This window comes from Rhinolophus hipposideros, assembly GCF_964194185.1.
Source record: "Rhinolophus hipposideros genome assembly, chromosome: 6".
NCBI classification, from domain to species: Eukaryota; Metazoa; Chordata; class Mammalia; order Chiroptera; family Rhinolophidae; genus Rhinolophus; species Rhinolophus hipposideros.
Window position 1 is genome coordinate 8,379,863 of NC_138052.1, and position 26,434 is coordinate 8,406,296.

A 26,434-nucleotide genomic window follows, 5' to 3' on the forward strand; every position below is an offset into this window, starting at 1 on the left:
GGGAGCAGGCAGTGGTGAACACGCTGTGGGGAACTCCCCTTTTGGTGGAAAAGAAAGGCAGGTGGAATTCAAAGACCCTGCTATCAGGGAGTTCCAGCGAGGGCTTCGCAGAAAGATTTTGATAAGCGATGAAGGGAAGGAAGAGCATCACAGATATGCAACAGAAATGGAATCTCAGGGGCTCGGGCACTGGTCCCCCGCCCTTTATCCACAGCCCTCCTGGCCACGTGGGTTTTAGAATTCAGAAGTTACGATGACAGTAGGGGGCGGTGTGTAGACCCACCGCACTGGGGAAGGCCTCCAGCGGGCAATCAGGCACACGACTCTTTTTTGCAGCAAAATAAAATGACTGTTTACACAAAATGGCATAAAGACTAAAGAGTTTCATGGCAATTCGAGTCAGGCTTTCTGCCAAACAAGTTTGAGAACTTTTGGCATTTCAAATTGTGGCTAAGGAATTTGGACCTGTAATGAGAGTCCTTCCGTCAATATTTGGGAGTGGCTGACAATTGCACTTTTGTGTGTGTATGTATGTGCAGATATTCCACTGTCTGTTGGTATCTTGGACCCCAGGGCCAGCCCGACTCAGCTGAATGCAGTCGAGTTTTTGTGGGACCCTTCAAAGAGAGCCTCTGCGTTCATTCAGGTAAATAGGAAGGAGGTGACCCTCTGTGGGGAAGCCAGAGCTTTGGGGTCCATTTTTCAGTTCCTTAAAACCAACTCTTCTGCAGGGCCCTGCCTGGCTCCTGTTCTCTGTTGCAAGGAAAGAGGCCGAAAGGGGAGGAAGGGTGGAGTGTTGTATCATCAGAGCTAGTTGGTCACCGGGTTAAGAAAAGGACTGGAGTATTTTAGAAGTCTTTATGGGTTTTGCTTATGAATATGTAAGCTTTTTGTAAAATAAGTAATTCCTAGCATAAATAATTTGAAGTGAAAAAATGTTCCATAATAGTTTGTATTAAAATATTTAATTATCAAGCCTCTGTGTGGGTCTAGCCTTGTGGTAAACATGACAGCAGATAGAGTTAGCTAAGGGCATGACCACTGCTGCATTTAGAGGTTCGTCCCCGGCTCGCTCACTCGCTGTGTGTCCACTTTTTGAGAGTCTTAGTTTCCCTACTGGTCTTATAAATCATATAATGAACCTAAAGCCCTAACACAGTACCTGGCCCATAGTAATCACTCAATAGATGTTGGTGAATTGTTTCCCCCCATAATTACAGTATTTGTACTGTATTTGAAAAGTATTGCAATATTATCGTATCATTATAACATATTAGTATAACAAACAGTATTATATCAATAAATATATATCAAGTGCCTTTTATGTAGCAGGTACTTACAGAAATACAGCAATGGTACAGCCTTCTGGTTATGCTTCTGGCCTGGCCCGAGTAGCCTGGACAGCAGGCCGTTTGGGACGAAGCTGTGGTCCCTGTTCTGTAGTCTGTAGGTCTGCCAAGGGAGGGGTCTCTGGGTGAGGAATGAGGGCGGGCTACTGGGGTCAGTGGGCCTAGAGCAATGGTGAGGGCTTAGCTGGTCAGGCAGGGCCTTCGAGGTCAAGGGATAGAGGTGGGAGGGCATGTCCTTTGTGGATAGAGTGCAGGGGAGGTCGTTGGCCCAAGTGAGGGTCTGCAAGTGCTTGGGGTCAGCCTGGGGGGCAGCAGGGAGATTGAGGCAGGTCCGCACCTGACCAGGCAGGATGGGAACCTGCATTTGGAGAGGAACCCTCGGGGATTCCAGAGCCCACTCTTGCCCCCATCTTGCTATCTGTCGCACGTTTCCCTTTCCAGGTGCACTGTATCAGCACAGAGTTCACCCCAAGGAAGCATGGCGGCGAGAAGGGAGTGCCTTTTCGAGTGCAGATTGATACATTTAAGCAGAACGACAATGGGGAGTACACCGAGCACTTGCACTCGGCCAGCTGCCAGATCAAGGTGTTCAAGGTAGGACGGCCTCGCCACTCCCACCTGTGGTCACGTGCCCACAGTCCGCCTCTGCTCACCGCTCTGGACAGTGATGCCAACACATTCTCCTGATTCCACGTGGAGGCCCAGCAAGGAGCTTGGCGACCCTTAGCCCAGGTTTCCACCTGCACTCCTGATAAGCTCAGGTTGCATGTCCTGGCATGACAGGCCTGCCCGCTGTGGGCGTCTTTTCCAGGGTGGCACCCCCTCAGCTTTCTTCATCACAGATGTCAGTACTCATCTCTCCTTTATAAGAATGATTCCATTTGCACATTTCAGATTTTTGTTTTCCTCCCAAGGAAGCCCTTGGACTTTCCTCTCAAGGGAAAACAGGGACTGAGCCATTTACCTCTCTGGTGCCGTCTGCAGAGCCTGGTGCACAGTGAGCACTTGGCATTGACTTGGGGAACACTCTGATCACAGCAGCTATAGAAGCACAGCCAGAGCTGATGGGTCTGCACGTCGGAGACCACACAGCCGGGCTGCCGGCTCATCTGCAGTGATAGGATCTGGCCTCCCGTGGCTGTGGGCAAAGGCTTCCGGGGCCTGGCTGGGCTCTACGGATGGGAAGCTTTGGTCAGTTAGTAATGCCACCCGGGTGGGAGGGAGAGGTGGTGGCAGGATTGAGTTTGTCTTTCAGCAGTCCTCAGAAACCTGCTGTAGGAGTCTGAAGACTTGACATCAGCCTCCACAGGAAGCTGAGCCTCTCCACTCTGTGTCTTGTTGCTGCTGTAACCAATCACCACACGTTCGGTGGCTTACAATTACGCCCATTTATCGTCAGTCAGTGCTGGAGCTCAGAAGTCTGAAATGGGGCTCACTGGGCTACAGTCAAGGTGTCAGCAGGCTGCTTTCTTGCTGGAGGCTCCAGGGAAGAGTGTCCTTCCTGGCCTTTTCCAGTCTCTCCCGGCCTCTGCTTTCCTTGGCTCGCAGCCCCTCCCTCCTTCTTCAGAGCCAGCAAGAGATGGCTGAACCCTGTCACACTGCGCCACTCTTACCGCCTCTTCTCCCTTCGTCTTCCACTGTTAAGGGCCCTGTGATTACAGGGGGCCCACGGGGTGATGCAGGACAATCTTCCTAGTTTAATCTCACACGATTAGCAGTCTTAATCCCGTGCCCACTTACCCCTTTCGCCATGTAAGGCAACGCCCTCCCAGGTCCCTGGGATTAGGGCTAGTGCTGTGCTGAGCACGGTGCAGTGAGCATTGCAGCCTCTGGTCTTACTGCCTGTGCCAGGATCTCCGGTTCACTGTGGCCATCTCCACAACTGCACTGCTGGGGGTCTTTCTCAGTCCTCCATTCATGCCTTTCTCCCTGTCGTGTACAGACCACACCTGCCCCCAGGAAGTGGTTCGTTTACTCGTCCAGTGGTATCCAGGGTACTCCGCTGCCCTCACACCGTGTGCCCTGCGGCTCAGACACCATGTTGGGCAGTGAGAGAGAGGAGCCGGGTGGGGTCTCTACCCATGGAGCACCTGTTCTTCCTGTGGCCCCCACTAGCTCTCCTTTCTGCACTTTGAGGCAGAAGCTCAGCAGTGAGGGCCCTGCCCACCAGGCTCCTTGACCACATGCCAGCTGTTATTTGCGGACCTGGGCTGGAAGCTGTCGAATCTGAGCGACCTAAGGAAGGACTCAGCACCTCCTGCAGGGGGTAGGATCCCCTGTTGCAGGGAACTGGCTCCTCAGAATGCCAGAGGAAGCATGACCGCCCATCTACCCATGCCTGTTCACGGAAGCAGTGCAAGCAGGTGTTTGCAAGCACCGGGTAGAGCCCAGCCAAACTGTCCATCATCTCCCACCCCTGGTTACCGCAGTTCCTGGGAAGCCCGCAGCTTCTTGGAGTTGTGTCCTGGGGCTCTGTGTGGGGTATCAGGGTCTCTGAAAGGGAAGGCAGGGCCCCTCTCTGACCAGCCGGCTCCCTGTAGGTGCCACTGCGGCTGACTGCCATGTGCTTCGCCGGCTCAGCCTGCACTAATGAACCCCGCCTTGCTTTGCGGCTTCTGGGCCTCTTCTCAGGAACAGGAGCTATGAGGTGGAGCAGGTGATGGAGGTCTGATGGCTGCATGCCTAGCTCTCCCACTGAACACTAGACCCCTTGCAAATACACCTCTGTCTAGCGTGGGTGTCACTCTGAGCATGGTTTCCTAAAATTTCTTGAGCTGGAATCCAAAAGCTGTACACTGAGGAAGGTGCATGCAGGATGAAAATCCTCAAAGCTGTCAATGAACCTGAGAATGAAGTTTGATCACTGACTGTTCTGCCGTCTGCTGTATACACAGTAAAACTGCTCAGTCCTGGGGCAGGACTGTGAACTCCTAGGAAGTGTGAGTCCAGAAGCTTCCCATTAGCCAGCCTGCTAGGGCCAGCATGGTGGTGGTGTGTACCTGGGCTCTCTCACCTGGATTCCTTACCTGGTCTACACTTGGACCCTCTACAGTCTTGATGAATCGCTTGTGCCTCAGTTTCCTCACATGTCAATGAGGGGAATAATGACCCTGTGAGGTCCGGACACCTGCAAGTTCCTCAGGTTTTCTGGTGCCTAGGATAGGCTCTGTCCGAGTGGAGACCTTACCCTGCATGTGGAGTGTGAGCTGGGAGCAGCAGGAGTCCTGGGGGTTGGGGGCATTGAGGCCTTCCTGGGGGATCCAGGATCTCAGCCTGTGCGCGCCAGCCAAACCCCAACCAGCAGCCCCTGGCGCCTTCACTTCCTCTGGGGCTCCATGGGTAACCCAGTGAGCACATTAGGATTTGCTGTGGCTCCTGAGGGTTCCTTTCTGTAAGCAATTGGCCATTGGTAAAGATGTTTTCAAGGTACTATGCTGTGTGCAGTCTGATGGCAGGACCCAGTAGTGGGCTTTGCGTTCCCTCAGAGGGGAAGCGTTCCAGGCAGGAAGACCATGTGTTTTATGCCTATGAAGTGAGAGAGCTGCTGTCCTGTCTGTGACATCCTGCCTGGGCTTCTGTGCCTCAGGGGAGGCTGGAGTGTGCAGGCTTTGGGGGCCACCGCTCAGCCCTGGATCTGCCGCCAATAGCTGCCTCTGCCTGCTTTGGACTAATCGGACCCCTGTGCTCTGCATTTGTAGCCAAAGGGAGCTGACCGGAAACAAAAGACGGACCGGGAGAAGATGGAGAAAAGAACAGCCCAAGAGAAGGAGAAGTACCAGCCATCCTATGAAACCACCATTCTCACTGAGGTGAGCCTCCCAGGGCCTTCTGCCAGGAGTGGGCCAGAGACTCTGTCGGGTTAGATTCTTGGGAAATTGCCTACCTTGGGTGAATGCTTCTTTTGAGAGCATCCATTAAATTGTGGTGTGTTCCCAGGGCTGGAGCTGTGTTCATCTGATGGGGCCCACTGGCCGGGAAAGTCTTTCAGAAACAATTTCTAGCTTTCTGTTACCATTGGCACTTTGCAAAATCAGGGTATTGGCTGTTTAAAAAATAGGTCATAGGTCCAAAATTCAAAAGGTATAAGAGTGTACATCAGAAAAATCTCTCCCAACACTGTCCCAGCCTCTCGGTTTCTGTCCCCAGGACAGCCAGCATCTCTGTTCCTTCTGTATCTAGCCCGACTTTCACTGCAAATGAAGCCAATTCATACTCATTTTTCCCCCCACACCAACAGTGTACATAGACATACTGTTCTGCAACTTGCTTCCTTTATTTAGTAGAATATATTGCAGTCTGTTCCCTATCTGTTCATAGAGAACTTTGTAGTTCTTTGTCCAGCTGCATCGCCTTCATTTTGTGGATGGCCTTCATTTTGTGGGTGGACGTTTGGTTGTTTCCAGACTCACGCCTTTTCAGACAGGGTGCCGTGAAGAAGCTTGTGCACGAGAAGCTCTGCACATGGAAAGAAGGTCTGCAGGCCTCCATTCCCGAGTGGGAGCTCTGGGTCAGATGGTATGAACACTTGCTATTTTGTTGTTTGGATAGATATTAGAAGGCGTGTTCTCTTAACCCTCATGCCAACACCAGCCCGTTCCAACCATCCTTTCGTCCAGAGTACTTTTGGCCCTTTTTTCTCCTGTCACAGGTCACTGCTAGTGCAGTTTTTTTTTCTTTTCTTTCTTTCTTTCTTTCCTTCCTTCCTTCCTTCCTTCCTTCCTTCCTTCCTTCCTTCCTTCCTTCCTTCCTTCCTTCCTTCCTTCCTTCCTTCTTTCTTTTTCTTTAACCAGGCTCTGCTTTTTTTAAAACAAAAAAATCAACTATTCCCTCTGTGTTTGGCAATCAGGCCAGCTCACAGGCGTTGGTATTCATTCACTGAATGACTTGCTCAGAAGGCCCTCCGCAGATGCGTAATTCCCTGCAGTGTCCATGGTAGGGTTAAGGCTGTGTGAAGGGGGAGGCCCAGGCACAGAGCATCTAAGAGGACAGAGGCTTAGTGTTGGCTGACGAGCTGTGTGTGTGTGTGCATGTGCGTGCACGCACACATGTAAAAAGCCACATGCAAAAGGGTATTTGCAATAAGACAGTATGGAAGCTAACTTTGCAGCCCGGACAGATGTGTACTGGAGTTTTATCTGAGGAAACTGGCCAGAGAGCTCCCGCGCATGAAGAACCCTGCCCCGACCCCCACCTCAGCAGCAATGCTGTGCCAGTGCGGCATTGTGTGGATTAGAGCTCAGACCAGTGAGTTTTTCCCAGGCCTCGTTCCTGCCTATGCTGGTGACGCCACCCCCATGGCCCTCCGTGCTCCCTTCGTCCTTCCCAGCTGAGCCTCAGCCTCCCTGTGACTTCCTTGGTGGAGGACAGGTCTGTGCACTTCGTCCCTGTCACAGTGTGGTGTGGTTGGTTGAAATCCACACCTGGCCCATGACCTTGGGAAGCGACGGCTCCCCTTGTATCAGCTCGTCAGCTTTCCTCCCCTAGGACTTACACCAACAAATTCCAGCCCACGCTCATACCACAGGTAAATGTTTACCAACCCTGTGGTTCGGTGGGTGACAGCAAATCTTTAGGAATGCTTCAAATTGGCCCTCTCCAGAGATGTGTCATCACAGGGATGGGAGGAAATGAGTACTTTGTGCACTGGCTTCCCCCAGCAGGCCAAGCCTGTGTGTCTTTGCTTTCTTTGGGACACTCACATGTGTTCGGTTTTGGCTTCTGCACCAGAAGTTCCGTGAGGTTGAGGATCGTCACATATCCATGTTTCTGTGTGTCCCTTAGCTCCTAGCAGGATGCCTGCAGTGCAGTAAGTACTCTGAGCATTGTGTTGCAGAGCGGCTGCTCTTGGTGAATAGGAAAATCCCTCTCCTGTCTGTCTAGGACCCTCTGCACATTCTGTTTTCAAATAGCGCTCGTTTTAATACTGAACTTCAAGGATGAGTTTTTGTTTGGGAGTAGTCTGTGGTCCAATGCACCCTATTTCACTCATTTACCCCCATTTTGTCTACGCCAAGAAAACCTACTTGTGGGCAACTGGCCTGTTTTGTTTTTCTCTCTCTGTTTTCCGGGGGCCCAGGAATCATGTGACTGATGATATTTCCCTCTTTGGTGTGACTACCAGGAAGCTCGCAGAGACACATCTCATGCTTTGCTTGCTCCCGGGATGACCTACTGAGCGTTAGGTCTCTGCTACTATATATGAGTCTTTGGTGTGGCCCTAGTAATCCACCTTTTCTGGCTCAGGTGGGCACCTGGTACATGCAGGTTGCGTGTTGAAAGGTCAGTGGTTTCACGCGTCGACTGCAGTGGATACTTGCGTGGGAGGGCCCAGCGCACCTGGGCTCAGCACCCTGGAGGACCCAGCTCCTCCCATGCCGCTGCCCTCAGGTCACCGCTGCCCTGTGCTCTCTTCCCGCAGTGCTCTCCGTGGCCCGACGTGGCCTACCAGGTGAACAGCGCCCCCTCCCCAAGCTACAACGGCTCTCCAAACAGCTTCGGCCTTGGCGAAGGGTATGTGACCTTTCTCCCTTTGCACTGCCTGGAATGATGATGGGTGTGGGGTCCTTGTCTGGTTGTCTTCTCTGTGTCTTCTTTCCTCTTGTAGCCTGGCATCAGTTTGGGTGTCAGGGTGGCTAACTGGTGTTGCCTTCACAACCGCTTTTAGCATTTGTACAGGGTTTTGTGCTTAGACACATGTGTTATAAATGTCTGGCAGGGCAGCAGCCCAGAAGCCACCCTTCCCTCCAGTAAAGGTAGGGCTGGCGAGTGGGGCACTGGGTCAGTGTCATGCAATGGCCAGCCAGCCAGTTCCGGCAGAAGGACATGCCTCCTAGACAGGTGGGGCCTTGGCAAGCAGACGCATGGGCGGCCGCCGTGGCTGTGAGGGCCTTCGTGAGTCTTTGTGCCTTCCCAGGGTGGTGTGGTGCAGGTCAGGTCAGGATGCCCCGTCCTGGCTTTTGGGGCTTATACTACAGAAGCAGCCTCGCCGCTGGTCATCAGCCCTGCAAACACACGGGAGTGCAGGGGCTGCTGGGCAGCTGTCCAGCCGGTTCCAGCGTGCATGGTACAGGGCCCACTGCGTCACTATGGCAACTGCACATCCCACTCATGGGGTTGGGGGAGGCAGGGAGAACGCCAGGCGGGTTTAACAGGTCAGTGTGCAGGTTCCTCAAAGCCCATGCTTGGCAGGCAGAGAACTTTACGAATGGGAAAGCAAGACATGCACTTGGTTTCCAAGGTGGGGAGAATCCTCTCTGAGGTGGGGGGACAGAAGAGGTGTCCTATTTAGATTCAGGCAGATCCAGTCTTAGATCTACACTTCTCTGGAGATAAGTTCCTTAACCACCCTTTGCCTCGGTCTCACCACTGTAAGAATTCTGTAAGGGGGTAAGAATTCCATGCAGGGTCAGGGAACATGTGCAAAAGTACATTCATATTGTACCATCACCTCTCTCCATGGGGGAGGGTCATCTTTAAATATATCTTCCTCTCAACTTAAAAAGTGCTCAGGGAGCGCTTGAGGAAGGTCGGGGGTGCCTCGCTGTAGGAAAAACCATGAGAGTGTCTTTCTCATGGAGGATGACAAACTGGGTGCTTGCTCACTGCACAGTAATTTCCCACGGGCCCCCTCTGCCCTCTCCTGTTGCCACAGTGAAACGTGTCCAGCTGCCCCTGTGGCCACTGCTCTCTATCACTGAGTCACTCTGGGCACCGCCAGGGTCCCCCTGGTCCCCTGCCCCTCCCTCGGGCTGAGGCCGGGCTGGCAACTCTGAGTGGGAGGCAAATTTTGACCAAAACAATCCCAGAGCCTTGGGTAGAGGGGTCATCACTGGCTGGGAGAACTTCCTGCCCACAGCGAAGAGTTAATTAGGGATGTGGGGGGATTGGATGGTGGCTCCTGCCTTCATGCTTCTGACTCCGAAAGCTTTCCTGTAAAACAAGCCCTGGAATGCGCTGCTCTCACCACCATGTCTTCTTCCTTGGCAGCAACAGCTCACCCACCCATCCCCACCCGGCCGAGGCCCTGGTCGTGAGCAGTGACGTAAGTGTCTGGGGGGCTCCCTGCTGCCTGTCTCCGCCCAGACCCGGAGGCACCATCTCAGGGCCTGCTCTCTCTGCCTGCAGCACCTGCTCCCATCAGCCTCCATCCAGGACGCCCAGCAGTGGCTGCACCGCAACAGGTTCTCACAGTTCTGCCGGCTGTTTGCCAGCTTCTCAGGTGAGCGTCTCTAGGTTATGTTTGTAGCCCACAGGGATCTTGGAAACACCGAGCAAGGCCGGTTCCCTTCCAGGACTTGCCCTCAGTGCCTGGGGCTGTGGTTTTGTCCTGGGGACCCAGAATGGTGTGGGTCACTTACTTACACTTGCTGACCTGGGCCAAATGCGAAGAGTACAGGTCCTGCCCCTAGAAAATTCCAGTCGCGTGTGGCTTGAAGGGAGGCCCATCTGGGTACCTTTATCAAGGTGCCCTCACATCCAGGCTGGGCTCTTGTCTGGCCGGGTAGGGGGCCTCTTAGCCAAGTGGGTCAGCGTATACTCAGCAAATTCCCTGGCATTTGTCCTACCAAAATGCTGCTGGTCACATTGTGTCCAGAGCCATGATCTGGGAGAGGGAAGTGAAGCCACAGGTAAGAAGGGAAAGCTAGTTCTTCCTTCTTTAAAAGGATTTTGAAGTCCTTACTGATGAGTCTGTCAGGCAGAAGCCCCGAGCCAGGGACTGTGGCCTGCAAGGGTCAACCTTGCCACCAAGTAGAGTCAATGTAGAGTGACAAGGAGTAAAGATGTGACCAAAAGCAGAGAAGTGACTCTCAAGGACATCTGTGGTAGTGGGCACCCAGCCATCTTTCAGCACAGCTGTTCCGAAAACTTCCTTTGTGTTAGAGGTAGAAGGTGCAGGGAGGGCCAGACAGCGACCCCGTCCTCTAGGAGCTGGAAGCTCTGAATCAGCGCAGACACAGAAACCACCCATTTCAATATAGTGTGGTGTGCGGGCTCAGAGGAGGGGCCTGAGCTGCCCTGGACAGGGGAGGAGACCGAAGGGCTGGCGATCGTCTTGAGTAGGGTGATCAGTGTAGGCCTTACTGAGAAGGCGCCATGAGCAAAGGCTGGAACTAGGCAAGGGATGGAGCTACGTGGGTGCTGGGGGTGAGGGCGGGGGCATTAGCTTTCTAAGCAGAGGGAAAGTGCAGAGGCTGCCAGGTGGGCACCTCCCTGGTGTGGCTATGCAGCAGAGGATGCAGGAGATTGGGGCTAAGTGGACCCGGGAGGAGGTGAGGTCAGAGAGGCACTGAGGGGCCTGCTGGAAAGGCAGGAGGACTTTGGCTTTTACTTGAATGGAAAGGGAGCCATTGTGCTTACAGAATTGTACCTAAAACAATGTGTTAACTGTAGTAGGCAAGGAGAGATGGAAATTGTGACTCAGGACCAAGTGGCTATTGGCACATTTTCAGCAGAAGGCTGGTATCATCTTTGTACCTTTGGGGAAGTGCACATGGTCACGAGGCTCTAAGGGACTCGCTGGCCTTTGAGGATGGATTGCATCCACGGGGGAGGATGTCCACAGAGACTTACTCATAATGGTCCCAAGCTGGGAGCACCCCTGATGCCCGTCAGCAGAAAGTGGACACATGAATTCTGCTATATTCATGCCGTGAATAATACCTAATAATGGGCGTGAACAGTCTAGAACTACATACAACAGGAATAAACTCTTGAACAGAACTTGAAGGGAGGGAGCCAGACATAGAAAAGTACACACTGTTCAACTCCATTTACATAAAATTCAAAAAGCAAGCCAGACTCATCTATACCATGAGAAGTCAGGACAGTGATTCCCCAGAGCTGGGGGCGTGGCTGGTGCCAGGGGCCTGCGGGATTCTGGGAACGTTCTGCCTCTTGATTTGTGTCCTGGGTGCACAGTGCACTTAGGATGGCTGCGTCAGTGAGCTGGGTATTCTGTAGACAGACAAGTGCACCTGAAATCAATGCCACATACATTATGTGCCAATAAAAGGTACAGAGGGAGGAGTGGGCAGGCATAGGCTCCCGCAAACGCCTGTTTGTTGTGCTGAGTTTTTTGAACGCCAGTCGGTTAGCTTCTGACATCTCTTGGTCTGTGATCTGATGTTGTTTGGCTCTTTGCTGCTTCTCTCTGCGTGGAATGTCTGCTGCCCACTGAAGTGAGGCTAGCTCTTCCCTGTCCCCTGACCCTGACCCCTGGGGCAGGGTCTGCACGTGCTTGGGGATGGAACCTTTTCTTTATGTCCCACATAACGGGTGGCCCCACTTACCTACCTGCCCAGGTGCTGACTTGTTAAAGATGTCTCGAGATGATTTGGTCCAGATCTGTGGCCCTGCAGATGGCATCCGGCTCTTCAACGCCATCAAAGGCAGGTGGGTGCCAGTTTCCAGCTGGAGGCGGGGTGTGGCAGGAAGTGGACAAGGGGCTCCACTGGGGCGAGTGCAGGAGTCCCGGTGAGAGGGCCGTGGGCCAGGCTGCAGCAGGTGAGTGAGGCGCTGTGACTGACATGCAGCCACCTACAGCACACCTACCTGAAAGCCCCTCCCTCTTCTCAGTCTGGGGAGCTTTGGCCTTTGAATCTTGGCCCGTTAGCCACTTCTGCAGGTTTCCAGACACTTGCATGGTCCCGGGCTTCAAGCTACCTCTTGCTGTAGGGAGCCGTGGACTGGCCAGGCTCCTCAGCCTCATGCAGTAGGTTTCAGGACTGCCGAGCAGTGTGCCTGATGGAGCTTCCTGCCATGGTGGGAATGTTCTGGGGTGCGCTGTTCAGTACAGCAGCCCTGCAACATGCGGCCGTGGGAGCACTTGATCTGAGGTTACTGTGCCTGACCAACTGAGTTTTAATTTTAATTAACTCTAATGAATTTAAATTCTAATAACTGCCCACAGACAGCACAGTTTTAGAGTAAGAGAGAGGGCCTGGATCTGCGTCTTAGGAGCTTTGCACCAGGCGAAAGCCCTTAACCCCACGAACCTGTTTCCTCATCAACAAAATGAGGATGATGGTTCTTGCTCCCGCGTAGGTGGTGTGAGGGTGAAGCGGGTCATACGTGTAAAGTTCTGAGAATGGTGCCTGCTGCAGAGTAAATTAGAGCAAGTGTTTGCTCTTAGCACCCTGAAAAGTGCTTCAAAGCTTGAGATTCGTGTTGTGGGCAGAGCCCCCTCTTGGCCTCGCTGGAATGTTGCTCCCACCCCCACCATGAAAGGCGTTCTGTGCATCCCCACAACCTTCTTTTTTCCCCTCCTAGTCCTTCCCATTGCTGTATCTATCCTGTGTTCTGGAACATTCTGGAGCACCAGGGCTTGGTCCCCCATACCTGCTATTTATTTTCTGTCCTACTGCCAGGAACGTGAGGCCAAAGATGACCATTTATGTCTGTCAGGAGCTGGAGCAGAGCCGAGCGCCCCTCCAGCAGAAGCGGGATGGCAGCGGGGACAATAGTCTGTGTGGTGAGTCGTGAGGGTCCCTCCCCACCAGGCCGGTTACAGGGGCGGCAAAGGGACAGAAGAAACAACCCAAGTCTCACTAAGGACATTCCCCTGATCTGCCTCACACTAGATTCTTGCAGGACCATTTTTCGCTAAACTGCATCCTGGGATTGACATGTTTAAGGTGGAAGGCGTCCCCCAGGATATTTGGCCTAGTTTACTTATTTAGCACCCGGGGAAACAGGCCCAGAGAGGGTGTGTGTCCTCCAAAGCCGCTGAGCTACTTCCTGGTAGCACGGGGAGTTGGGCCTCTGGCTCCCAGGGGGTGACAAGTGTCCCTTGATGTTTGTAATCCCAGGAGCACGATTTCCTGTGATTTTTCATGGCCGGATGCGTCTTTGTCATTTGGGTGGGTTGCTGCACTAGGGCTAAGGAGCACAGCTGAGGGGTCTTGGAGCATCTCAGGGGCATGGGACTTTTTTGGGTTGGCAGTTCTGGGGCAGTTTGAGGAGAGAGAGGACTCAGCTTTGAGATCAGCTGTCCTTATACCAGTGCTGGCCATAGCACCTAGTGGTCCTGTGGCCTTGGGCAGGGTACCAGGGCCTGTACATCAGCTTCCACGCATGTAAAATGAAGGTAGCAGCACCTCCCTGCAGAGGTGGGACGTTTCAGTTAAACAACGCATATGGAGCTGCTTACTTCTGAGCACCTGCGAGTGCTGAGAGATTGGTGAGCTGCCCATCTTGACCTGCGTAGTCACTGCTCAGTGTATCGTCTGCAGAGGGGACACGCTGTCTGCCTCTCTGCAGCTCAGTAGGAATGCCCAATCAGTACGATTGCCCACATCAGTAAGAGTGCCCAGCCAGTCCCTGTCCTAAGGGCTTTGCACACATTCACTTCTTTGCTTCTCATAGTAGGAACTGCTGCTAATATTGTTTCACTGTGGGGGAAACTGAGGTATGGAGCCGTTGACTGGTCCAAGATGATAGTATTGTAAATGGCTGAGCCAGATGCAAGCATTTGGACTCTGGCAGCTGGCTTCTGAGCCCTCAGCCCGGCCTCTGAACATTTCGGGTGGAGGTCCAGGTCCTCCCCCTGCTTTTCAGCTGTTAGCCTGTACAGGGCAGACCCCAGGTGCCGTGTTTCCCACACAGGAAAAGGGCAGCTGAGTGCACGCACTTGCTCAGGGCAGGTGCTCTGTGCACAGTGTGTAATTTAGCCGTGCTGGTCCTGCCATGTGGGTGCTGGCAGTGCACACAACCAAGGCTCTGGGAACTGTGCAGGTTTTCCTGGGTCTTGCTTCCAGCGTGTGGCAGAGTCAGGATTGAACCCCGGCTTGCCTGATCTAGAGCCTCGTATTGCCCCCACCTTCCCCCACTCCATGGCCCCTGATGAGTGGAATTCAGAGGAGTGGCCACCCTACCCTTCTTCTAGCTCCAAGCACTCTTGGTGGCCATGCTCAGCTGGGCGCAGGGAAAGGTCAGGGACTAAAGGTTACAACAAAAGGTGCCAGCCTACAATCCTTCTAGTTCTCTTTTTGCCAGCAGTCTGATTTGTTTGAGGAGTAAAATTGTTGCCAAAAGGGAACAATTAGAATTCTGTTATAAGGAGGAATCTTAGGAAAGTGGCCTGGAGTCGGTCCTGGAAGGACCAGCACACAGGGGACCACGTCCTCTGAACAAAATCTAACAGGGGGTCAGCCTGTTTGAACTCATGGAAGGGCAATTCTGTCTGTCACACGGCTGGAACCCTGTGGTCTCTGCCACCCCTTTCAGAGGGAGATAGTGTGTGTGTGTGTGTGTGTGTGTGTGTACGTGTGTGTACGTGCACGCGCTTTTAAAGTTGGGCTTCTGATCAGATTTTTGGCATGAAAGTTTCCTTAGTTTAGGGGAGAGTTTGGGAGCTTGTAATGTAACCCAGCTGTGCTTTAATTTTGAGGAACTCGAGGCACAAAACATCGAGTAACCCACTCGGGTTTCCACGGAGTTTGCTCCTACCTGGCTGGGTGGGGTTTGGTGTAAGGAAGCATTTCCAACCTAAGGGTCGCTGTTAGCTTCTGACAGGCTGATGACAGCTAGTGCCCCCTGCCTCCCTTTGGGGTCACAGGGCTTGAGCAGACTACACTTTGTGCTCTGGAGAAGGGCAGGTGCCAGACCCCCTGTCTTCTGCTGTCAAGGAGCTATTATCTTTCAGTTTCACTCTTTGCCCCTGAAGCCACCCACTAATTCCTTTACAAAGCGGAAAGGAAGGAAAGGGGACATAGGATTTTCTCCTGCCTCCTGCAGGGAGGTGCTCCTCTGGCCACACGTCAGCGTCACTGGAATCTTGTTAGAAATACAGGTTCTGCCAGCCATTCTCCCTCCAGCTGCCACCCCTAAATGGGTGTCACTGGGTCTGGATGGATCGAGGAATTCTACAGTTTACATAAGTCCCCAAAAGAGACTGAAACAGGAAAAAGAATCACAGTCTGGCATCTTTTCACCTGTCGAGGGGCCGCACGGAGGCCATATGGCTTCTAAACGTGCCCATTACAGCCAGAGCCCAAGGGATCAGGCTGGGCATGGACATCCTGATGAGCAGGTCACTGATTTCCTGCGGGGGTGGGGGTGGGGGTGGGCAGGCGCCTTACAGAGCAGGCACTTGTGCTATAGAAAGCCTGGTTCCTTCCGCAGTGTACCACGCCATCTTCTTGGAAGAGCTGACCACCTTGGAGCTGATTGAAAAGATTGCCAACCTGTACAGCATCTCCCCACAGCACATCCACCGAGTGTACCGGCAGGGCCCTACCGGCATCCACGTGGTGGTCAGCAACGAGGTGAGTGCGGCCGGCTTCCCGCCCCAGTGCGCGGGGGTCTGGAGCAGCAGGGGCTGCACCACAAATGCACCCTGTGGGGGTTGGGGATGATTGTGGCCTAAAGGTGGCAGGCAGGTTTCATCTGCATGTCACATGCCACCTGCTCTCGGCGACAGTGGCTGCCGGAAGTTTGTGAAGGAGAGAGCGCTGAGGCCAGGGCGGGGCTCTGAATAGCCATCAAGTGTCCACTCCGCACCCCACCCTCGCCAGGTGTCCTGCAGGAGCCAGGAGCACACACTGCACCTCTGCACTCAGGTGCTCACGGTGAGGGCTGAAGGAGTCAGGAGAGGGAGAAGGGTGATCACCCGGGACAGGCAGCAGGCCCAGGGAAGAGTGAAATGGACCGGAGGTTGGGCGCTGGAGAGGCCTGCTCCCCAGCGAGAACACAGGCCTCCTCTGCCGAATGGTGAAGTGCCATAGCCTTCCTGGGCTTTCACTGCCACCGAGACCTGTGTAAGGCACAAGCCGCCGCTGGCAGAGGGCCCTCCTCGAAGTGTGTCCTCAAGTGACCTGATCCCACTCCTGGCTACGGAGGGGGTTATTAATTAGGTTTGCTGACTCACTGAGGCATTCCTATAAGTTGTAGAACAGAGGCTTTTAGTCAGCTTGTTCTGTCTTGGACCTCTCCTCTTAATAATAATAGTAGGGAGTGCGAGCATGTACTGAATCTTACTGTGTCCCCACTACTGTTCTGAGTGCACACATAGTGACTCAGTTAATCCTGACAGCCTTCCCAGGGGGTGGGGCTACGATTATCCCATTTCACAGGTGGGAAACGGAGGCACAGAGAAGCTAAGTGAGGCTGACCAGGTCACACCGCTGGTAAAGGGTGGAGCTCTGGTGGGAACCCTAGTTGTCCAGATGCAGAGCCCAAGCTCTGAGCTAGCAGGCTGTCCAACCGCTCCTGAAATGAAGCCTTTAAAATAAACAGCTGGTGATGGGAGCCCCCAGCAGGCCCTAAGCCAGCTGTGGGAACTCTGAAAGCCTCTGTGTAGAGGATTATAGAGGAAATGGTACAGGAATGGTGGCTGGGGAAGTAGAGAAAATGTGGGTTTTGGAAGTGGACTGGTGTCCCCACCTGGAACTGACTCCTAGTAGCTGAGTGTCCTTGAGCAAATTTACTTAACCTCTTTGAGCCTCAGTTTCCACATCTGAAAAATGGGGATAATTGTACCCATCGAGCAAGTTGTAGTAAAGATAAAACGAGAAAACGGTGTTAGGTTACCAGGAGATGCTAAATAAGCAGCCAATGTTATAACGGATAGTGCGAGGCGCTTGTTATTTTTGGGAGCAAGTGATGGAGAGGCCTTTACATTTGACAATGGTCTGTTTATTTCATAATTTGTCATTATTAGTAATAATCCTATTGCCCCTTCACATTACACTTGCCGGAGCTCCTTAAATGGGAGTTTCCAGTTCGTGGAAAGTTCATCCTAGAGGTCGGAAAGCTGGTATTTCCCTTCCTCTTAAATTACAAAGTAATTCACAGTTAGAGCAAGAAGTCAAGCAAGGTAGAACAGCAGAAGCAAATCATGAAAGGCCTTTGTCTTCCCCACTCTCTTTTCCTGGAAGAATTTATATTAAGTTTGATGAGATTCTGCCAGATAAATTTTTGTGCACGTGTCTGTTATGTGCCTGAGTGTGTGTGGGTGCGGCTTTTTAAACCACACAACAGAGCTCCAGCTGAACATTTATTGCAACTTGCTATTTTTGTCACGGGTTCAGAATTCCTTCCATATCATTATGTTCAAATCGAATGCAGCTATTTTTTTTTAACCCCTATTTCACAGATAGAGAAAATGAAGCCCCGAGTTCCAGACCTGAGAACTTGCTTTAGAGTAGCCAGGAAGGTGAAACTGCCCTGAGCGGTGGGTTGTTGTTGTAGCATGGAAAACTTGTCACTTTGCAATTCAGAATGACTTCCTTCTATGAAGACAAAAGCCAAGAATGCGCGGAACCCTTGCAGTTTCATGGGTCCCTGAAGGAAGTTCCTTCCCCAGCTTGCCCTGTGCCCTCAAGAGTAGGCAGTTAAGCAAGTGAAGCAGAGAACAGAACTCAAATGCCACCTCAGCTAAGTAGGCGATTCTTATTCCCTGAAGTCTCCTTGCCTTGTAACCCCAAATCAATTGGAAACCTTTGGTTCTTAATTGCCCGGAGCACTGGAGGCGGCCGGCCAGCCGCGGAGCAGCCCCTGCGGTGCAAGGGCACTTAATTAAACAAGGGAGTTACTGATTAAGCCCGAGTGGGCTCTGCTTAGGGCTCTGCATGCCCAAGTGGCTGGGCTGCCAAGAGCCTAGAGGGAGCAGCCCAGCAGTATAGAATAAGGTACTTCACGCGTCATTAGGCCCTGCAGAGAGGGTCAGGGGTCCACAGGGGGATGCATTCGCAGGATTTGGGACAGTAATCCACAGCAGGCAGTAAAATGTGGGTTGCACTTTTCTAAATTGGAAAGGGGTTTTGCTGTCATGTTGGCTAGTGTGTGAGTGTGGTGTGCGTGTTTATGTATATATTTGTATTTTTCTTCCTCTTTCCACTTATATTGTGAAATACAGCATACATGTGCAAAGAGTATATAAAACTTACTTGTACAGTTTAAAGAATATTTAAAGTACCCAATACCTGCACTCAGGTTAATACAGTTTATGTTTCCCTGAAAATAAGACCTAGCTGGACCATCAGCTCTAATGCGCCTTTTGGAGCAAAAATTAGTATAAGACCTGGTCTTATTTTACTATAAGACTATTTTACTATAAGACCAGGTCAATATAATATAATGTAATGTAATATAATATAATACAGGGTCTTATATTAAGTTTTGCTCCAAAAGACGCATTAGAGCTGATGGTCTGGCTAGGCCTTATTTTTTGGGAAACACAGTAGAAGCCCCTTTGCAGGCTAATTCCATATTCCAACCTACCTCTCCATCTGCTGGTCTGAATTTTGTATTAATTATTTCCATGTTCCTCCTCAGTATATTGGCTAGTTTTGCCTATTTTAAGACTTTGTATAAGTGGAATAATAGTGTATTCTTCTGTGACTTTTTTTACGCATATTGAGGTGTGCTGCTGCAGGTCGTTGGCACTGCTGAAAGCAAAGTGTGGTTAGGTCACAGTTTGTTCATGCTCCTATTATTGATTGACATGGGGCTGTTGCTGGTTTTCAGTCTCACAGACAGTGCTGCACTAAGCACTTTGAGGTGTGCTTTGTGTGGACACGTGTAGTTTATCCAGGGTGTCTTCCTATGCAACAGATGGTCACGGTCATGTTTATAGGACCCATGGACAGCTCTGTAATGTGGTTACACAGATTCACACCCACCGGTAGTGATGCCAGCTCCCCTCGCTCTACATCCTGGTCATATTTTTTGTTATCAAAACAGTCCCATTTTACAGAGAGGGCATGGAGATAGGAAGAAAACAGGTTGGCTTGTCCAAGGTCACTGGGTACTTAATCAAAATGGGAACTCCAGAGAGGTGGCTGGTGAGTAATCCTGACACCTGCCACATGTGTAGACGCAGGGAGTGGCACTCTGTGTATATGTGGTCCTCCTAGGACTCTGCTAGGCTGAGCCTACTGATTACCAGTGTTTTTACAGCACTTTTTTTTTTTATCTGTTGTTACTATCACATACATGCTCCTGTAATGTGTCTGTTATGGGGACTGCAAGACCCGGTAACTAGGAAAAAGCAAACAAAAATTAGTCTCATATTAAACCTTAACATCTTGATTCCGTTCCAGGTTTCTTTTCTTTTATGTTTAGTTTTTGTTACTTAAAATTGTAATCATTTTGTACATTTATTTTGTATCACATTTTCTCAGTGCAAGTTAAGCATGCACGTGGTCCTGCATTTGTGTAAACATGCGACTCACTTGTGACGGCTGTGAGTGACTCCTGGTCGCTGAGCCTTTTCGTATTATGAATTGATTGTTGAAACGACATGGTCTCTCTTTTGCCTTGCAGATGGTGCAGAATTTCCAAGATGAATCCTGTTTTACCCTCAGTACCTTAAAAGGTGAAGCCCTCCCCCGCTTTCTTGTTTAATTGAAATATGTTGGCTGCCCCCTCCTCGCCCCAGTAACGTAGTGAGTGGCATGGGCCTACCAGCGTGGTGTAACCCTTGCGAGATTGTTACCTGGGAATGTCCTCTGGAAAAGAGAAACACAAACTCCCTGTGAAGCCTTGGAATGTGGGAATTAGTTAGATTTGCCCCAAAGTTACTTCTGAAAGGCAAATCCTGGCCAGACAGTGTATTCTCCATGAACTCAGTGCCAAGTAGACATAGGATGCATTTGAGTTTTACTAAAACATGGGTCTCCAGGAAGAGCAGGCATGGAATACAGCGGCTGAGTCTGTAGGCCTAGTGGACTGGGGTCCTGGGAAGGGGGGTGGGTAGGGGTGGGACGCCAAGGGCCTTCGTGAAGAAGGGATCTGAGAAATAACTCATGGGCCAGGAGAAAGGAAAGACCAGCCGAGACCTTGCTTAGGGCCAGGCAGTTCAGTGTAAGGGCTCTGTCAGAAAGAAAGCCCTGTGACTGCTCATAGACCCTGCACTGTGATGGGGTCTGGGGGCCATGACTCCCCAGGAATCACAGTTTGTCCAGGTCCTCCTTGGGCGTAGGTCCTTTAGTCCTTGGGCCTAGGGCGGTGGTGGAAAGAACGGTTGTTAGAAAGAAACTCAACACGGGCAGGTGCAAAAGCATGTGTCGACATCTCTGCTTTTGTCAGCACACTTGATTCCGTGCCGCCTTATTCTGTGGGGGCTGCCAATATTTACGGCAGGGCTTCTGTGGTACCGTCCTACCATGCCTTCTGTGATCCCAGATGCCGCGGCAGTGTGCCTTTCTTCCTGGAAAACGCCCAGTGTTTCTCTCTTGCAGCCGAGAGCAGTGACGGCTACCACATCATCCTGAAATGTGGCCTCTGAGCAGAAGTAGAACGAGCAGCTGCCTCCACCTCCAGCCCCTTGGATGTAGAAATCACACCGCTGTAAGCTGTAGCCTCCCCTGGCCAGCTGCGGCTAGCAGTGCCCTTGCCCAGTCTATGAAAGCCACAGTCCCACAACCAGCAGAGCCCGCGGATGCAGTCTCCAGCATGCAGAAAGCCAGTGGCTCCTCTCTTCCTGCCTCTTGGCCTCCAGTGTTTGAGTGGTTCCTTGGTCTTTCCCCAGCCCTGCCATTCTAAAGACGCAGACAGTGGGGGCATATTCTCGGAAACCCCCGTCTCCCTCAGTTGGAGGCTAGTTCACTGGATATCCTGGTGCCATCTGTACTGCTCCCTTCTGACCACTCTCCCTCAGACAAAGCTCTGCCTCACCCCAAACCTTCACCTTCTCTGGTAACTGGTTCCGTGACCAAGACTACTGACCAATTAGGGTGATTTGCCACCATCTCCTGTCTTCGTGTTGGGTTCCCTTCCTGATGACTCCGCTGGTGAGCCTGTCTGTTCTGTTCTTGGAGTGATGGGAGTGGCGTTTATGCTGTGTCTTCTTTACTTGGTTTCTAAAGCTCTGCCGCTGCAAAACCCCGGGATCACCTCACTGCATTGGTGTGGGGGACGCCACAATGTGTGGAGCGCCTGCCACACAGACCTGTTCTCGGTCCCGTGGGAGAGCGGGAGGGGGGGGGAGGACAGAAAGACTATTTTTAGGCACATTCTCATGACTATAAAGGATGAGAACAAAATGGTTCCCTTTGAGCTCCTTTAGTATACTTTCATTTCCTAGCAATCATGGGTACGGAGGACCAGGAAATGAGCATTACACTGAATAATTAGATGGCCTTGACTGTCATACCTGGCTCTCTTGGATGGACTCACCAAGTCCCATTTAGAGAAGACCTTGGTTAACCACTGCCAAAGCTGCCAAGTTTCCTAGGACGTTGTATTGTCTGTGAGGGCCCCCATTTAAGTGTTTATCTTTTTTCCTTTGTAGAGGATTTGGTTAGAGCATTTTGCCTGCCTTGATATGATTAGGCCACCTTTCTCAGTGGCCTAAATATGAGGGAATTTGAATATCAGTAACTGGTAGACTCAAGAATTACTCTTAGTCTTTCTTGCCTCTGTTTCTCAGGACCCAGTGACCTACACTGGCCCAGGGCTTCACCTCTTTGCTAATTTAGGTTTATCTTCCAAAGCGTGGTGGCCACCTCAGCCCTGTGAGCCACTGAACAGGCCGCTTTTAAAGTGGAGCCTTTGGGGGATGTAGTGCCAGGGTCAGAGGTGATGAGAAGTAGGCAGTCCTTGTTATGCAGTTGAAGGCCCCGGGGGCGCAAAGCCACTTTCCTGGTAACACTTAGCGATAGGGTAATAACATGCATTTATTATACAAACCAGGGCACTTTTGAGAGTGAACAGGCTGTATTCATAATTATGTTGGGATAACAGGTGTGATGTTCCTACAGAGTAAAGACAGGCTCTTGATTCCTTTTTTGGAGGGGAAAGAAGAGCCAATGACAGCTTTATTGAGCTATAATTTACATACCATGCAGTGTATCCATTTCTATTGTACAATTCAGTGGTTTTTAGGAAATTCACAGAATGACCGTAATCAATTTTAGAACATTTTCCTTACCCCCCAAAGAAAACCTGTATCCTTTATCAATCACTCTCCCAACTTTCCCCCCAACTCCCTAGTCCTAGGCAACCATGAATTCACTTTTATATCGATTTACCTATTCTGGACATTTCATATGTGTGGAATCATACAATAGGTGGCCTTTTGTGACGAGCTTCTTTGACTTAGCGTAATGTTCTCTGGGGCCATCCATGCTGAACGTACGTCAGTACTTCAGTCCTTTTTTATAGCTGAGTAATAGTTCGTTCTATGGACATGCCATCTTTTGTTTATTCATTCATCGCTTGGTGGATGTTTGAGTTGTTTCTATTTTTTGGCTATTATGAGTAATGCTGCTATAAACATATTTGTACAAATTGTTGTGTATACATGTGTTTTTATTTCTCCTGGGAATATACATGCGAGTGGAATTGCTGGGTCACACCGTGACTGTATGTTTAACTTTTTCAGTAATTCCAGAGTGTTTTCCAAAGCAGCTGTACCATTTTACGTTCCCATCAACAGTGCATGAGGCTTCGAGTTTCTCTAAATCCTTACCAACTCTTGCTATTATCTATCTTTTTTATTATAGCATCCTAGTGGGTTTGAAGGGGTATCTCATGGTGGTTTTGATTTACGTTTCATTGATGGCTAATGATGTTGAGTATGTTTTTCATGTGCTTACTGGCTATTTGTATATCTTCTTTGGAGAAATGTCTATTCAGATCCTTTGCCCATTTTAAATTGGGTTATTTGCCTTTTTATTATTGAGTTGTATGAGTTCTTTGTATATTCTAGATATAGGTCCTTTATCAGATACATGATTTGTAAAAATTTTCTCCCATCCTATGCGTTGTCTTCACTTTCCTGATGAAGTCCTTTGAAACAACAAGAGTTTTTAATGTGATGATGTCCAAGATCACCCATTTTTTCTTCTGTTACTTGTACTTTCTATGTCATATCTAGGAAACCATTGCCCAATTCAAGGTCAGGAAGATTTATGCCTATGTTTTCTTCTAAGAATTTTTATAGTTCAGCTCTCATAATGGTCTTTGATTCATTTTGAGTTAATTTTGTACAGGCATACCTCGTTTTATTGCACCCCACTTTATTGAGCTTCACAGATGTCATCTTTCTTACAAATTCAAGGCAAGACCCTCCACCAGCAAAAAGATTACGATTAATTTTATTATGATAGTATGTGTAGCTTTATTGTGGTGGTCTGGAACTAAACCCACAATATATCTGAGATATGTCTATAAATTATATGGTGTGAGGTAGGGGCCTAACTTTGTTCTTTTGCAGATGGCTATCCAGTTGTCCCAGCACCAGTTGTTGAAAAAACTTTTGGAATCCCCATGGAATTAATTGCTTTGGCACCCTTGTTAAAAACCCCTGATTCTTACTGGATCTATTTTTTTTATTTTTTTGAGACACGGGGCTGTCATTAGAAAGCTCCCCTTGTCTTTTTTGTTGTTGTTTAACTCAGTCCATGTTTGGCTGCACTGTTTTTACAGATGGCTTTCTGTTCTCTTCCTGCTGTCTGCCTCTTTACCTGTCTCAGTACTACGGGATCGTATCACTCGGATGTTCTACAATCTTTCTTGCTGCACCTTCTAGCTTCACACACTATTCCTTGAGCAAGGCCAATACCAGTCATTTCCTTTTAAGGAAACGAGTCACATAGAAGTGGAATAGCTTACCCAAGGTTACACAGAAACAGGGCTAGACCTTTGGTCTTCTGACTTGCAGCCTCTAGGTGTCTTCAGTCACTATATTTAAGTGATGTCACTACGCAGGCCAAGTGATGGCAGGCTAAATTTTAATTCTAAAAATAGAGTAGACTAATATTTTTATTTCTTAATTCCGAAAGAGGGCCTAATAAAGATCTGTTACGTTAAATTTGCTGTTGCCTTAAGTAGCCTTTCATTCTCTGAAATGCCCACTGTTCACTGTTCTCCTTGCCTTCTCCTCGTGGTTCTAGTTAAATCTTGTAGCTTACAGAGAAGTAGAAAAGAATAAATACCAAAATAAGAATACACACTGTAATTTGATACCAAAATGGTTTAGCCACCTAACTCAGCCACGTGTCCCTTCCACGGGAGTCAGATGAGCTAGAGCGGTAGGTTTTGTTTTCATTTTGTTGTGTACAGAAACGCTGTAACACTTCTACTCCTGTCCACTGTCTTTCCTGTGAGCTCGGAGTCCAGAGTCTGGGCCTGCTGGGCAGGGCAGCTCTCCCAGGGCTGTGCCCTCTACCCCGTGTGTTCGAGGTTGTGACTTCTCTTTGGCAGCAGCAGTGTTTAAAAGTGATCTCCAGAGGGAAAGATCTATCTTGTGCTCAGGCCACCGTCCCAAACCCGGCGCCCAAAGCTGTGTTCTTTATTCTTAGGCCATGACATTTGTTTGCTTGGCAAGTGTCTGTTTGCAAGGTTGTGAGAACCTTTTCCTGTTTACCAGGTTGCACCTTTGTAGGAAAGACGGAGGCTTTTGAATGGGGGAACAGTCAGATTTGCCTGGGAAGGAGCTTTGTGCCTTTGGGAAAAGGATGGGGTGGGGAGTGCGAAATCTCGGCTTGGGGTTCCAAGCAAAGGTCAGACATTGCCCTGGTAACCTCCTGCCCACGCAGCCTCAGGCCCCTTAGAAAGAGTTGTTAACCTAGGGGGTGCTCTACGGGGAGCGGATTTGGAGCTGGTTGAGCAGCGTGTCACAAGTTTCCAAGTCTAGTGTGGCTTCAGGGGCTGGCCTGAGTAACTTAAAGTCTGAAAATCATTAACGAGTTGGTGAAAAACATGGAAAAGCCTCTTTTGCTGTTGTCGGTGGAGCAGAGGGAGGGAGCCCTGAGGCTCTCAGGGAAGGTGGAAAAGCAGAGGATGAGGGGGTGGGGCGGTGGTGGAGAGAGTTGGAACGGACAGGGGACCAAGTCCCAGCTTCTAAGAGTCCCTTTGCCTCTCTGGGTCTCTGTGTCCCCTTAAAAATCAGGGCTGGGAGACCTGTGGAGTTGGCGGACCACTCGGTCACATGGTGAATCTGAGTGGTGGCGGTCCTTTCTCATGTTTCCCCCCATGATATTGCACACTGAGCAGGGGATGAGCTTGTGCAGGCATTCTGCTTGTGAGCAGTGCCACGAGTGCTCCCGCTCAGGCCGCTGCGTGCACCTTGCCACGAGGCAGTGTGTCGGTCGTGTCTTTAAGAACAAGTGGGCTGACTGTGTTCCATCAGCACTGAGAGTGGCCCCAGGGGTCCCTGGCAGGCTGAGCCTGGATGCAGTGCTGGCCGGCTCTGCAGCTGCATTACAGATGTTTATGTATGCACATGGATTCCTTTCCCCGCTCCAGTGTCTGCCTGGCAGGAGTGCAGCCTTGAATATTCTCAGCCAGACGTGGTGAGTACTGCTGCTCCCTTTAGATCTTACATGACGCTCTTGGTTCAGGCTCTGTTGCTGAAGCTGGTTAGGGTAATGTTGCCCTACCTGGGGAATCCACACCCTAAATCCAGCTCTTCTGGGGAGGGGAGCAGAGCTGGCAGCTGCTATCTGACAAGGCCCATGGAGTCAGTCTTTCACACAACTGCCTTGTGTCCATTTTTTCTCTTTGGTTTTGTACTCTGGGTGTGGTACCAGTCAGGCTGGCCCATAGGAAATGTGCGAACATCCTTTCTGATCACCTCCTAGCCCCTTCCTTCATTCTGTGGGACCGGCAGGGGGCTCTTCAGGACAGCCTGCCTGCAGGCATGGAGGTTGAGTGCTGTCCTCAGTGGGCTTGGGCAGTGAGGTGCTGGTCAGGCCTCCCAGGCCTCCTTGCAGGAACCCACCCAGGCACAGCCAGATAATTCCTTGGAGCCTGTGCTAAGCTCTCCAGACCTCTGCAAAGGCTCCTCATGGGCTTTCTTCCTCCACCCCTGTGGGTGACAAGGAAGCCCAGAAGGAGGAAGGAAGGAGGAGGTCTGAGTGACGGTTCCTCTGCCAACGGCCGAAGGCTGGACCTGCCCTCTCCCATTCAATTATTATATTTTGAATTTCATCAACAAAAGAATTGTGGATATTTATTTTCTCTTATGCTGACATAATATTGGTTTGCTTCTTGGCCCTCAAAGCAGAAAATATTTACTGTCTAACCCTTTACAGAAAAAGTTTGTCAGCCACTGAGCTGGGCCTCCACTACTGTCTGTCCCCATTGGATGATTTTACAGAAAATCCCAGAAAGTAGGACTTTTTAAAACAATAAAAAGT

The 26,434-nt window shown here is 50.6% G+C and overlaps 1 protein-coding gene across 1 annotated transcript in view; it reads left to right on the forward strand.

Annotated features, from left to right (window-relative positions):
- Nucleotides 1-24,102, forward strand: part of TFCP2L1 (transcription factor CP2 like 1) — a 50,939-nt gene extending 26,837 nt beyond the window's left edge. Inside the window, exons 5-15 of the mRNA XM_081050749.1 lie at nt 540-646; nt 1,791-1,943; nt 5,048-5,158; nt 7,768-7,859; nt 9,336-9,390; nt 9,474-9,567; nt 11,651-11,741; nt 12,716-12,819; nt 15,471-15,613; nt 19,614-19,665; nt 20,531-24,102. Coding sequence (XP_080906875.1) covers nt 540-646; nt 1,791-1,943; nt 5,048-5,158; nt 7,768-7,859; nt 9,336-9,390; nt 9,474-9,567; nt 11,651-11,741; nt 12,716-12,819; nt 15,471-15,613; nt 19,614-19,665; nt 20,531-20,577 — 1,049 coding nt within the window. The 3' untranslated portion in view covers nt 20,578-24,102. The remainder of the gene's footprint in view (nt 1-539; nt 647-1,790; nt 1,944-5,047; nt 5,159-7,767; nt 7,860-9,335; nt 9,391-9,473; nt 9,568-11,650; nt 11,742-12,715; nt 12,820-15,470; nt 15,614-19,613; nt 19,666-20,530) is intronic.
- The last annotated feature ends 2,332 nt before the right edge of the window (nt 24,103-26,434 follow it).